Source organism: Notechis scutatus, chromosome 2 (genome assembly GCF_049901735.1).
Source record: "Notechis scutatus isolate UNSWTSFEM ecotype Mainland chromosome 2, rNotScu1.2, whole genome shotgun sequence".
NCBI lineage: Eukaryota > Metazoa > Chordata > Lepidosauria > Squamata > Elapidae > Notechis > Notechis scutatus.
In genome coordinates this window covers 162,998,514-163,009,943 of record NC_142010.1, presented here as the reverse complement: position 1 = coordinate 163,009,943, position 11,430 = coordinate 162,998,514, and the positions used below count along the sequence as shown (strand labels likewise).

Genomic DNA, 11,430 nt, shown 5'->3' with positions numbered 1-11,430 from the left:
AACCCATAAAATTAACTCACAACACACCATGCATGTAAATATTGAATTTTTTATTTTAAAAAAGAGCAACTTCTACCCCAAATCAGGCAAAGCAGGCAGGCACAGAATCACAGATTTATTCAGAAATCTATCTATCTGCCATCGGCTAACTCAGTCTATCAAATTTGCTTGCTGTGAGTCTCCACTGAATTTGCTTGCAAGCAAACCTTCAGTCCTAAGGGAGCTTCCGCTGTGCTTAGCTAGAAAGCAAGAAATCCAACCATTTCTTGCTTTCTAGCTAATCTATATCTCCCGGCACAGCAGAACAGATGATGGTCGGAAAAAGGAAAAATAGCAACTTAGCAGACAAGTTTGCTGGGTAAGGAGTGAGTGGGCGGGGAGGGTTCCCGCGGGCCATGTGGGCTGAGCAGCCTTGTGTTTCTGTGCAGCCTGGATTAATTGCTTTGGGGGGGTGCTCTGGGGGTGAGATTTCTCTGCGGCCCACCAAAATTTTATCACAGCCCACCAGTGGGCCTATAAGGTCCCTTCCAATTCTGATTAGGGGGGGGGGGGGGGGGGGGGGGGGGGGGGGGGGGGGGGGGGGGGGGGGGGGGGGGGGGGGGGGGGGGGGGGGGGGGGGGGGGGGGGGGGGGGGGGGGGGGGGGGGGGGGGGGGGGGGGGGGGGGGGGGGGGGGGGGGGGGGGGGGGGGGGGGGGGTGGGGGGGGGGGGGGGGGGGGGGGGGTGGTCCGTATTTGCCGGCGTATAAGACGACCCGGCGTATAAGACGACCCCCCCCACCACCACCCGAAACGCCCTCCAGAAATCCCCAGGGCTGCAGCGGCAGGGCAGAGTGCCAGGGGCCGTGGGAAGAACAGGAAGGCTGCAGCCTCGGGCGGAGCGAGGCGAGCGGGATGAAGCGGAGCGACGCAGGGGATCCAGGAAGCCAGAGGCGCCTTCGCTGCGCTCCAACAAGCATCCAAGCCGGCAGTGGATATACCGGCGTATAAGACGACCCCCCACTTGGAGGCATGTTTTTGGGGCAAAAAGTCGTCTTATACGCCCGGCAAATACGGTATGTTATCTGTTATGCAATGCTCTTCCCAATTGGTGCTCACAGTAGTACCGTTTTGTATTTTATTTTATTTTGATTTTGTTGTATATAACAAATCAATTTGAATAAGGGTGAGGGGTTGAAACTCATATTGGCTTGGACATTAGGAGCATTCCCTCTTTGGTTTTTTTATATAAAATGGGATATATTGGATTTATTTATTTTTAAGCAAAACCAACACAAATCAGTTGTAACTTGCCATTTTTTGTGATTTTTTTTAATATGGAATCCTATAATTGTAAAGGCCAGATTTCTGTTACCAGAAATCTACATAAAATTTAGATTTGAGCAAATCACCCCAATTCAATTACAGTAACTTTGGGTTTGATTTTTTAAAAAGTTCATTCTTAGCATATAAGGGGGAACATCAAAATGCCTGCAGCTGCTTCAGTTTTAGCAGTTTCCATACCTTTTTAGCAGCAAGGACAATAAACTCTTGGAAAATTCTAAGCCTGAAATTTAAGTTGAATGTCTTCGGTGGTTTCCACACAATACATTTTTGAAGATTCCTTTCTGTATCTTTTTTAAAGCAAAAAGAGTGGGATGAGACAACACAGGGTAGCCACTATTGCCAAATAGTCCAGCAAAGAGCCTAATCACTTTGAGCTAATGAATGATTAAATGAATGAATGAAGATAATATATGATATCCTGCCTCTGATCACTGGATTTCTGGAGCCCTAAGAGAACTGGTATAGCAAACCTGGGGAGGAGTCCTTAGCACTGGCAGGACTTGATTGGGCCAATGTTATACTTTGAAGCAAGGAGAGGTTATAGAGTTGATGGTCACAGGGAAGGAAGCTTGCATTATATGTAGACTTCTCATTTTATATTCATAAATACAGTAAACTCCATTTAGGCCATTACCTCTTTGTGTTATCTCATCACCATTTCAATTACTGATGAAACTTAAACTTTGTTCATACAGAATTTTAAAAAGAGATTTGACCCAAGAGTCGATTTCTGACCTTGCCTTGCTTATACTGGGCACCCAATGATGTTTCCAGAACCAGCACAGAAATATAATAATGCACTAGCATGTCAGAATGAAAAATTAAGTTTGTAACTAGACACACAGGAAACTGAGAGGTGAGGAAATGAATGAAGCCCGAACAATGTTAACATTTCCATCTCAGAACAGATCTAAGGGGCAGAATGTTTAAGAAAATGACAGATTAAGTGGGCCATAAGTATAACAGCATGGATCATATCATTCAGCCTCTCATTGGGCAATTTTGCAAATTAACAATCCAAGAAGCAGCAGAATCTATCAAATCTGCAAAATGAATGCTTTCAATCAAAGTACTGGCCAATCTGAGCAAGGGGTAAAAACAGAAGTAACTACTCGAAGAGTTCCAAGTGGATTGTGCATTTGTGTAAAAAGATAACTCTGAATAGATGGGTTATCTAAAAACAGGATTTAAAGGGGGGAAAGTTCAGTAAAAGCAAGGCAGTGGAAGCCAGCAAATTGTTATAGATTTATTCCTCTGAACCTGAGTTCACATGCTGTTCTTTACTGATGAGACTGGCTACACCAGACATATCCACAGCAACCCAAGAATTTGTCAAAATAATGAAATGTGTGCCTTTATGTCATGATGCAAACTTCACCCTTTATGTAGTTGCAAAGAGAGTTTGGGCTGCAATATCATAGCACACATTATGTCATTTGGCCCTACTCAAGTGTGGCTCTTATTTCCCCTTTACACTTATTCACCTTCTCACAGGAATACACTCAGCCCATTTATGATGTTAATGGTACTATCAAGTTTATTTCATAAAGTATGTAAACTGAGGTAGACAAGGTTTCTACATAAATCATTGGTTTCAAGGATATATTCCATTATATTGACATAAAGATTTCTGTAGTCCCCTGATATTACACAAATACAAAAGTGAAAGTGGACAGAGAAGCTATTTTTTGCCAGATATGAAATACAACAGGCTGAAAGAAATCAAGGAGGATCTTTGGCAATAACTAAAAGTATATCTGAAAAATGATGTCATTTCAGCTTACAAACTTCTCTTCTTTGCAACATTATCACACCTATAAAATCCTAAACATTTACCCAATTCTGCATTATGTACAGCATTAGATTTCGCAGTATAAATGGAACAACTTGCAATATCTGAAAACATTTTTTCTATTCAATAGTTTAATAGCTTTCCATGGTCAATTTTTCAGTAGAGTAAAATAAAACCAAAGTGCAACAAACATGAAATTCACTTAACAAAAACAAAATGCAAAGAAAATTCTAATATATGCTGAAGATTTGGTTACGTGACAGATGGATTGTCATGATTGAAAACTAGAGTTCACTTCATATTTCTTACTGTCCTAAATCAGTCAGCTCCATGTGTAAAGGGAGCCTTCTGATGGCCATAGTCTTCTATTACAGTCAGATAACTGAATCATAATTTATTTTTTTCTTAAAAGCACAATATCTATCATATTGCTACTGTCACAATTGCTCCTGACACTTAAGTAAGATTTATTCAACTTTTTCTCCACAAAGAGGGCATAATATTGAACAGGGATCCCTCACTTGATCATCTGAGTCTCTTCACTGGCATCATAGAATTCTTCATTGTCACTTTCAGTTCTGGATGAATCTTGGTCAGACTAAAACAGAAGTAAGAGTTTGATCACAGGAATATTTCTTCAGCATGCTTTGGATAAAATATTTAATAGGATCAATCTTGACACTGCAATAACATTTTACCAATTTATGGATGGAAGACAGAAGTCTTTGGCAGGTTTACCTTCTCTTATTGTTTTTAGCACTCCAACTGCAATAGTTATAATATTAAGAATAATTTACAAAGGTTTTAAGGGTTTAAAAAGTATTTAAATAGCATATATGAAAATGCAGTAACTACTAGTGGAAACTAAACAAACTGGTATATTCCAATAAATGTGTATTTTTAAATTTTATTAGAAATACTATATATCTGTACCCATAAAGAAAGCTGAGTGCCTAGCAAGATAGGCAAAAATATATCCAAACATGAGTCCAGAATGCTGGAAATGTCAGCACAAACAGGGTACCTTCTTTCATATGTGGGAACTATGGTTTTGAGATATAGATGAACAATCGTTCCCTGGCTGACATAATGAAAAATACTGGATGTTGGGTGATACAATTCAACAATATTTCAACTTCAACCCAATTAGTATGCTATGCAAAATCTGCAAATTGTGGCTTATTCAGAAGCAACTCTAAATATGGATTAGCACAATAAATTAATTTGAAGATTAATTAAAAATTAACTAGAACATTTTAAACTAGAAATGTTTGTGCTATATAGAACTTGAATCATTCAGTTTTCAACACTGTACAAAACAGTACTTCTAATTTTGTTTTTTTTTTAATGTATTTTAAATTGTCAGTCAGAAAATAGGGTAATGGTACTAATTAGTAAAATGTGTAAGATGTTATTTCTTTGACCAAAGAACTATGTATTGTAAAATGATTTAAATACCGTTTCCCCCAAAATAAGCCCTAGCATGTTTTATGCATGCACCTAATATAAGCTCTACACCCCCCCCCCAAATAAGCCCTACTTAAGAACCTGCACAGCTGGCTGGCTGCCCATTCCACTTGGTTGTTCGAGGTACCGTGGGGGCAGGAGGTGAGGGGGTGGTGGAGCTTATCTTAGGACTCCCACAGCCAGGCCATCTGTGCCCCAACACCTGCCTCGCGGCGACAGCACCAACAGCCATTGCAGCTGGATCACATGTGGCTACCAGCCAACTTCTTCTGCTTGCTTGTGGATGTAATGGATCAGGAGGCCAAGTGGTGTGCTGGTGCCGCGAGGCGAGGCAGGTGACAGGGTATGGATGGCCTGGCTGTGGGGGCCCTGAGATAAGCTGATGTGGGGCGCATGGGCAGCTCCATCTCCCTATCTCATCTCATGGCTGTGGCACTGGTGTGTCGCTCATTGCGGCCATGAGCAAGCAGAAGGAGGGACCAGTGGCCACACGGGGTCCTGCTGGATGGGGCTACTGGTGCTGCCCCCATGAGGTGAGGCAAGTGTTGGGGTGTGAGTGGCCTGGCTGCAGGGGCCCTGAGGTAAGCTGATGTGGGGCACATTGAGCAGCCACAAGCAAGCAGAAGTGGGCCACCCATACATGGGGGAAAAAATTAAGACAACCCCGAGAAAAAGCCCTAGTGCTTATTTTGGGGCCCAACCTGGTCTTATTTTCGGAGAAACATGGGTAATAATACTGTTGGGATCTTCTGATGTAGGAAAAAAGCAGTTATGTAAAACAGAGATTGGAAAATGCCATCAGCTGACACAATTATCAATATATTTAGAAACTGATTATGTACAACTCATCTTTCTGATGAATGCGAAGCTTTTAAGAAAGTTTTTCTATATTTGCCTGTGGAAATGTAATATATACAATAAAATCTCAATTTAATGAACCAACTTTTAACAGATTTTGCATGCAAGAAACTAAATTGAAATTACACAAAAGTCAGTTCCATGTAAAAATAATTTGGTGGAGGAATTAAAATTTGCAATTAAATTCTACATTAATCATTTGTGGTTATATATTTTATATACATAATTATGTATACTACTGCCTTGAATGGCATGAAGTTTAATAGATATTTGGGAATAACAGATACTATTCCCCCAACTGGTTCATTAAATTGTTGCGTTCTAATTAAGATTTTCCTAAAGAAGAAAGGGTTGAAAACAGATTAGATTCATTTGCCTTGTTTTTATTTCTTGAAGTCCATCATGACCAGCTAAGATGACATTAATATAATTTAGAAAAGTTTTCCTAATCAACTTGATAGTTGTTAACATAAAATAAAATACCTGTGAATCTTCTAAGATCTTCAGTGACATGGCTTCACCCTCAAGTCTTCTATATGAACAAACTGACATATCAGATAATGTCTCCAACAGTGGACTATTTAGGGTTTCTGGCAATAAGAGACTCAGAAAACCAGATAACACACTTGCCACTCCAAACACGATATAAGGCAGACACCAATATATAAGTTTCTGTTAAAAAAAAAAAAAGATTATTTGGGGCGGCAATTATACTTTTCATGTTAATCCCACAACCCGACTACTAAACCTTTGGCAATTTAAATCATTTCTAGATGCTCTGAACTGTGAACCTGGTATCTTCAGTACACCTTAATTGATCCAAAATTATGTATTTTCAATATGTATGTTTCCAATATATATTATATTCAATAATTTCAGTATGTAAGGAATTAGAAGAAAATCAATAAATGATAGTCCACTAATGGGAGAAGATGGCAAAAAGGTGATGGGCAGCAGGGGAAAAGAAAAACTGCTTAATTCCTTCTTCACTTCTACTTTTACGCCAAGGGAAAAACAGCCCAATTTATCAAACACAATACAATAGGAAACAGAAAAGGAATGCAGGTCAAACTACGTAAGAAATTGGTAAGAGAACACCTATCTATTATAAACAACTCCAAATCGCCAGGACCAGATGGTTTACATCCCAGAGTTCTGAAGGGGTTGGCAGATGTGATCTTGGAACCAATGTATCATATATTTCAAAGAACCTAGAGCAGGGGTGGGCTTCACATAATTTAACAACCGGTTCTCCCTAATGATTGGCTGGAGTGTCTGGAAGGGTAATCTGACTGAGTGGGCTTTATGTCACTCATTTGGTGATGCCTGTATGGGTCAGGTGGGGTTGGGGAGGGAATCCAGGGGTGGGTAGGCAGGAGGAAAGATCCGAGTGTGTGTGTGTGGGGGGGGTGAGTGGCTGGAAGGCCAGGCACTCCCACAACCTGACCGGCCAGGCAGGTGAGGGCTGGTTGGCAGAGGGCGATTGTTCCTTCGCTCTCAATCCCCAGGGGGAATTGGCTAGGAGCAACTGGGGGCTTGGTCTAGGCTGGCTGGCTGGTGTAGTGGTGGTGGGGATTGCCACTTGGGGGTGTGCTGCTGGGCCTGAGTGCGGCAGGCTGCTCTTGCCTGTGCGACTTCAAAATTAAATGCAGAAATGCCATGGAACAGAGACCCGCTCCAGACCTGCCGCGTTCAGCCAATGGGCTGCCTCGGAGGCAACATGGCAAGGCTTGGCCTCCTTTCAGGCCCAGCTTCGCTGCCGCCCACTCCACCTTCCCCCTCCACCTTGGGTCCTGCGTCCAACCCACAACAGGGCAACTCACTGCTTGCAGGCGAGTGGGCAGGTGATCGTCAGGGGAGAGCGCTGTGCTGGGATGCTATGTTCCTGGATCAGGCGCTTTCTCTTGGGCCTCCCTCACGGAGCCAGGCCCGAAAGATGGCCGAGCCTCAACATGTGTCCCCTCCCCACGGCCCTTTGGCCAAGTGAAGTGGGCCCCCTCCCCTGCTGTCGGCCTTACCTTCTCAGGCCAGGATAAGAGTGTCTGGGAGGCAGCTTGGCAAGGAGTGGAGATCAGTGAAGGCAGGCTCACCAGGGAGAGATCTGGGCCACAAGTGAGGGGAGGGAACGAAAGAGTAACAGCAGCTATGCTGCGGGCATGACTCTAGGCATCAGCCAAAGCGGGTGAGGTGAGAAAAGGAGTGGCGGGCAGGACGGGAGTGGTGGGGTGGGAGGGGCGGGGCCAGCCAGTGGTGCGATTTGCCAGTTCTCTGAACTGTGCAAAAATTTAACAACCGGTTCGCCCAAATCAGAGCACACCAGCAGCAGCCCACCCCTGTCCTAGAGCACTGGGGAACTAACAGGGGCCTGGAAAAGAGTTGAAGTGATTCCAGTCTTCAAGAAGGTGGAAAAAGTAGATCTGGAAATGAGAGACCAATCAGCTTGACATCAATACCTGGAAAAATCCTGGAAAAGATAATCAAGCAACAGATTTATGAGCACCTATAAGATTATCACTAGAAGCAGGGGTTTGTTAAATACGTATCATGCCAAATAAACTGTACTCATTTTTTGATAAAGTGACTAAATTAGTGGATTAGGAAAATGCTGTGGATGAAGTTTACTTGGAGTTCAGTAAGGCATTTGACAAAATAGACCATAGCCTACTTCTTGATAAGAGAGAACAATGTAGAATAGACAGCAATTTCACCCGATGGATTTGAAATGATTAACCAATTGCACTCACTCAACTATAACTACATGGAAGAAAGCATGCAATGAGGAGCCTCAAGGTTATGTCTTAGGCCCAGTGTTCTTCAAAAGTTTCATAAATGATCTAGATAAGGGTGTAGAAGTGGCACTTATCAAATTTGCAGATGACACCAAGCTGGGGAGAACTGCCAATACTTTGGGAAATGCAACAAGATGCAGTTCAATGGTGAGAAAAGTAAGGTCTTGCATTTAGGCAGGAAAAACACAGGTACAGAATAGGGAGTACTTGGCTGTGAGAGGGATCTTGGTAATCCTTAAACAATGCATATTGGCAAAAAAAATCAGAAAATAAAATACAAGCTGAATAGATAGACCTTGTTGATGATCCAAACTCTGTCAAGGACCTTGGAATACTCATCTCTAATGATCTAAGTGCTAGAGCCCACTGTAGCAACATAGCCAAAAAGGCATTAAGAGTTGTTAATCTAATCCTACGTAGCTTTTTCTCTGGTAATATCACACTACTAACGAGAACATACAAAACATTTGCTAGACCAATGCTTGAACACAGCTCATCAGTCTAGAACCCACATTACGTATCTGATATTAACACAGTTGAGAAAGTCCAGAAATATTTCACAAGAAGAGTTCTCCACTCCTCTACTCGTTGCAGAATACCTTATGCCACCAGACTTGAAATTCTAGACCCAGAAAACCTAGAACAAGCCACCTTCGGTCCGATCTAAGTATAGTATATAAAATCATACATTGCAATGTCCTACCTGTAAATGAATACTTCAGCTTCAACCATAACAACACTAGAGCAAACAATAGATACAAACTCAAGGTAAACAGTACCAAACTTGATTGCAGGAAATACGACTTCAGCAACAGTGTGGTCAATGTCTGGAATACTTTACCTGACTCTGTGGTTTCTTCCCCAAACCCCAAAAACTTTAACCTTAGACTGTCTACTATTGACCTCACCCCTTTCCTAATAGGTCTGTAGGGGTGTGCATAAGTGCACCAACGTGCCTACAGTCCCTGTCCTATTGTTTCTTTTTATATTTCTTATATGTATCCAGTTCATGTATTCATAGCTATGTTTATATTTATACCTATTATCTTGTAAGCGATTGACAAATGAAATAAATAAATAAATAAATGCCGAGACCCTAAGAAAGAATGCAGAAAAGAACAACAAATAAGAGGTCTGGAGGCTAGACCATATGATAAATGGTTAAGGGAACTAGGCATGTCACCATAAGAGATGGGTGACATGATAGCTCTCTTCGGTACTGGGGGGGGGGGGGGGGGGGGGGGGGGGGGGGGGGGGGGGATTTGGTGTTTGGGGGGTGGGGGGGGGGGGGGGGGGGGGGGGGGGGGGGGGGGGGGTTCTTCCAGAATTTTTTTTTTTCCTTTTTTTTTTTTTATTTTTTTTTTTTTTTTCCTCCCCCGCAAAAATTTACTCTCCTCTCTTCCTTGGAATGGGGCTTTACCCCTAAAAAAATGGGGGCAGGAAAACTTTTGTTATAGAGGGGCTGTCACAGAAAAGAAGGGGTTGACTTATTCTCCAAAATACCTGACGGTAGGACAAGAAGCAAAGTGTGGAAGCTCATTAAAGAGAGATCGAAAACAGAATTAATGAGAATCTTCCTGATAGTGAGAAAAATTAATCAGTGGAACAGTTTGTTTCCTGGAGTTGTCGGTATTCCATCACTGGAGTTTTTCAACAGAAGATTGGACAAGAAGACTTCTAAGGTTCTATCCAGCCCTGTGATTCTGTGAAAATTATGCAACACAGATAAATATACAAAACTATACTAGGCAGAATTAAGTTATCTAAAGGACAAAATGGAAGGAAGAGAAGTTGGGGAAAAACTTGATTCTATCTATGATACCTAACTCATGCCTTTGATTTAAAGAGGAAAGTACAATGTAATTCTCACGAAGCAGAATGAACTTTATTCTTTTGCAATATGGGTTGCCTCGAACTGTTTTAGAAAACACACAATGAATCACTGAAAGTTGCAGAAAAACCTTGGGAATAGACTCTCATCATACTTCACACGTTCTAGACTAGAGTTCTTAATCTGGACTCTTTTAGTCTGATGAATCCTATGAAAATTAAATAAAAATGAAAAATGTATCTACTGTTAAGTGCATAAAATAAAAAACACAGATACAGACTACTGCAAAGCAAACTCAAGAAAGAAATAATGATGCAGTCTCAGATATAAACAACCTGTGCTTATAACAAGACCCTCTATGTCCAAATTGATGCAGCAATCATGCCAAGAATAGTTAAGAATGATCTTTGCCTCCATCACCCAAGCAATCAGAGCTTAGAGGATCTTAATATATCAGACAAGTTGCTCTGAAAAATGAATACATTAGATATAATCATGTTGATCCTTCTGTGGGAAAAGGCAAGAACTCTGTCGTGAAGGTTAACACTGCAACCTATTGCTTCATTAGATGTTGCTTTTATATTCTAGTTACTGGCTCCCTCCTGGGTCAGAAGAATAAATAAAGAAATGCTACGTCCAAACTTTGTGGAAGACAGGTCTTACTGAAAATCCATGTCAGGGCTCCAACAAATCCACCCTCATTCAAATCAAAAGTCTCTAGCCGCATCTCAGAGAAAAGAAAATTGATTTATTAGAAGTGGCCATGTTGGTGTTAGCTGGATGCAGCCGATACTAAATTACACCATACATTTCCCCCTTGACCCTGGTCTTCCTCCCACCCCCTGGATGTGACTTCTCCAATGGGACATATCCATCTCCAAGAGTCATCCATCATGCTCTCCAATAACCTTCTTATGCTCCGACAACTTTGGGCTGCCTGGGTGATTATCTAAGCATTTAAGGAATGCCTTGTTTTCCCCCACTCCCTTTTTCTGGCAGCTAAAAAGACCAAAGCAGTGTATTTTTAGTTGACAGTCCACAGTTCAAATGCAATGAAAACAGAGACCAGCAACCAAATGGTAGGTGGCAGGCTTGCAATGGGCAAAGTGGAGTCCAAAAGCTCCAGTAGACCTAGAATGTTCACAGTGTAGGCGGTCTTACATTTTCCCATGGAAAACACCACTTTCCTGCAATATCACCTTGGATTGTCTTTAACTGTCTCAGCAGTGGGTTTGCAATGAGAGCCCATTTTGAGGGCATGTTCTTAGCAAGTGGAGCTACCTCTCTGAGCCAGGACAAGGTGGTTGTGTAGCTGCAGTCCTTATTGTCTCTAAAAACAATACCATAGCAGTACCGTTTCTGTTGCAACA

At 42.0% G+C, this 11,430-nt stretch overlaps 1 protein-coding gene across 2 annotated transcripts in view; it reads right to left on the bottom strand.

Moving 5' to 3' along the window:
* Nucleotides 1–2,833: 2,833 nt before the first annotated feature.
* Nucleotides 2,834–11,430, bottom strand: part of SLC22A15 (solute carrier family 22 member 15) — a 33,155-nt gene continuing 24,558 nt past the window's right edge. For both annotated transcript variants that reach the window (XM_087957153.1, XM_087957154.1), the window contains 2 exons: nucleotides 5,924–6,112; nucleotides 2,834–3,713 (listed from right to left, as the gene is read on the bottom strand). In XM_087957153.1, the coding sequence (XP_087813279.1) occupies nucleotides 3,633–3,713; nucleotides 5,924–6,112 (270 nt within the window). In that variant the 3' untranslated portion in view covers nucleotides 2,834–3,632. The remainder of the gene's footprint in view (nucleotides 3,714–5,923; nucleotides 6,113–11,430) is intronic.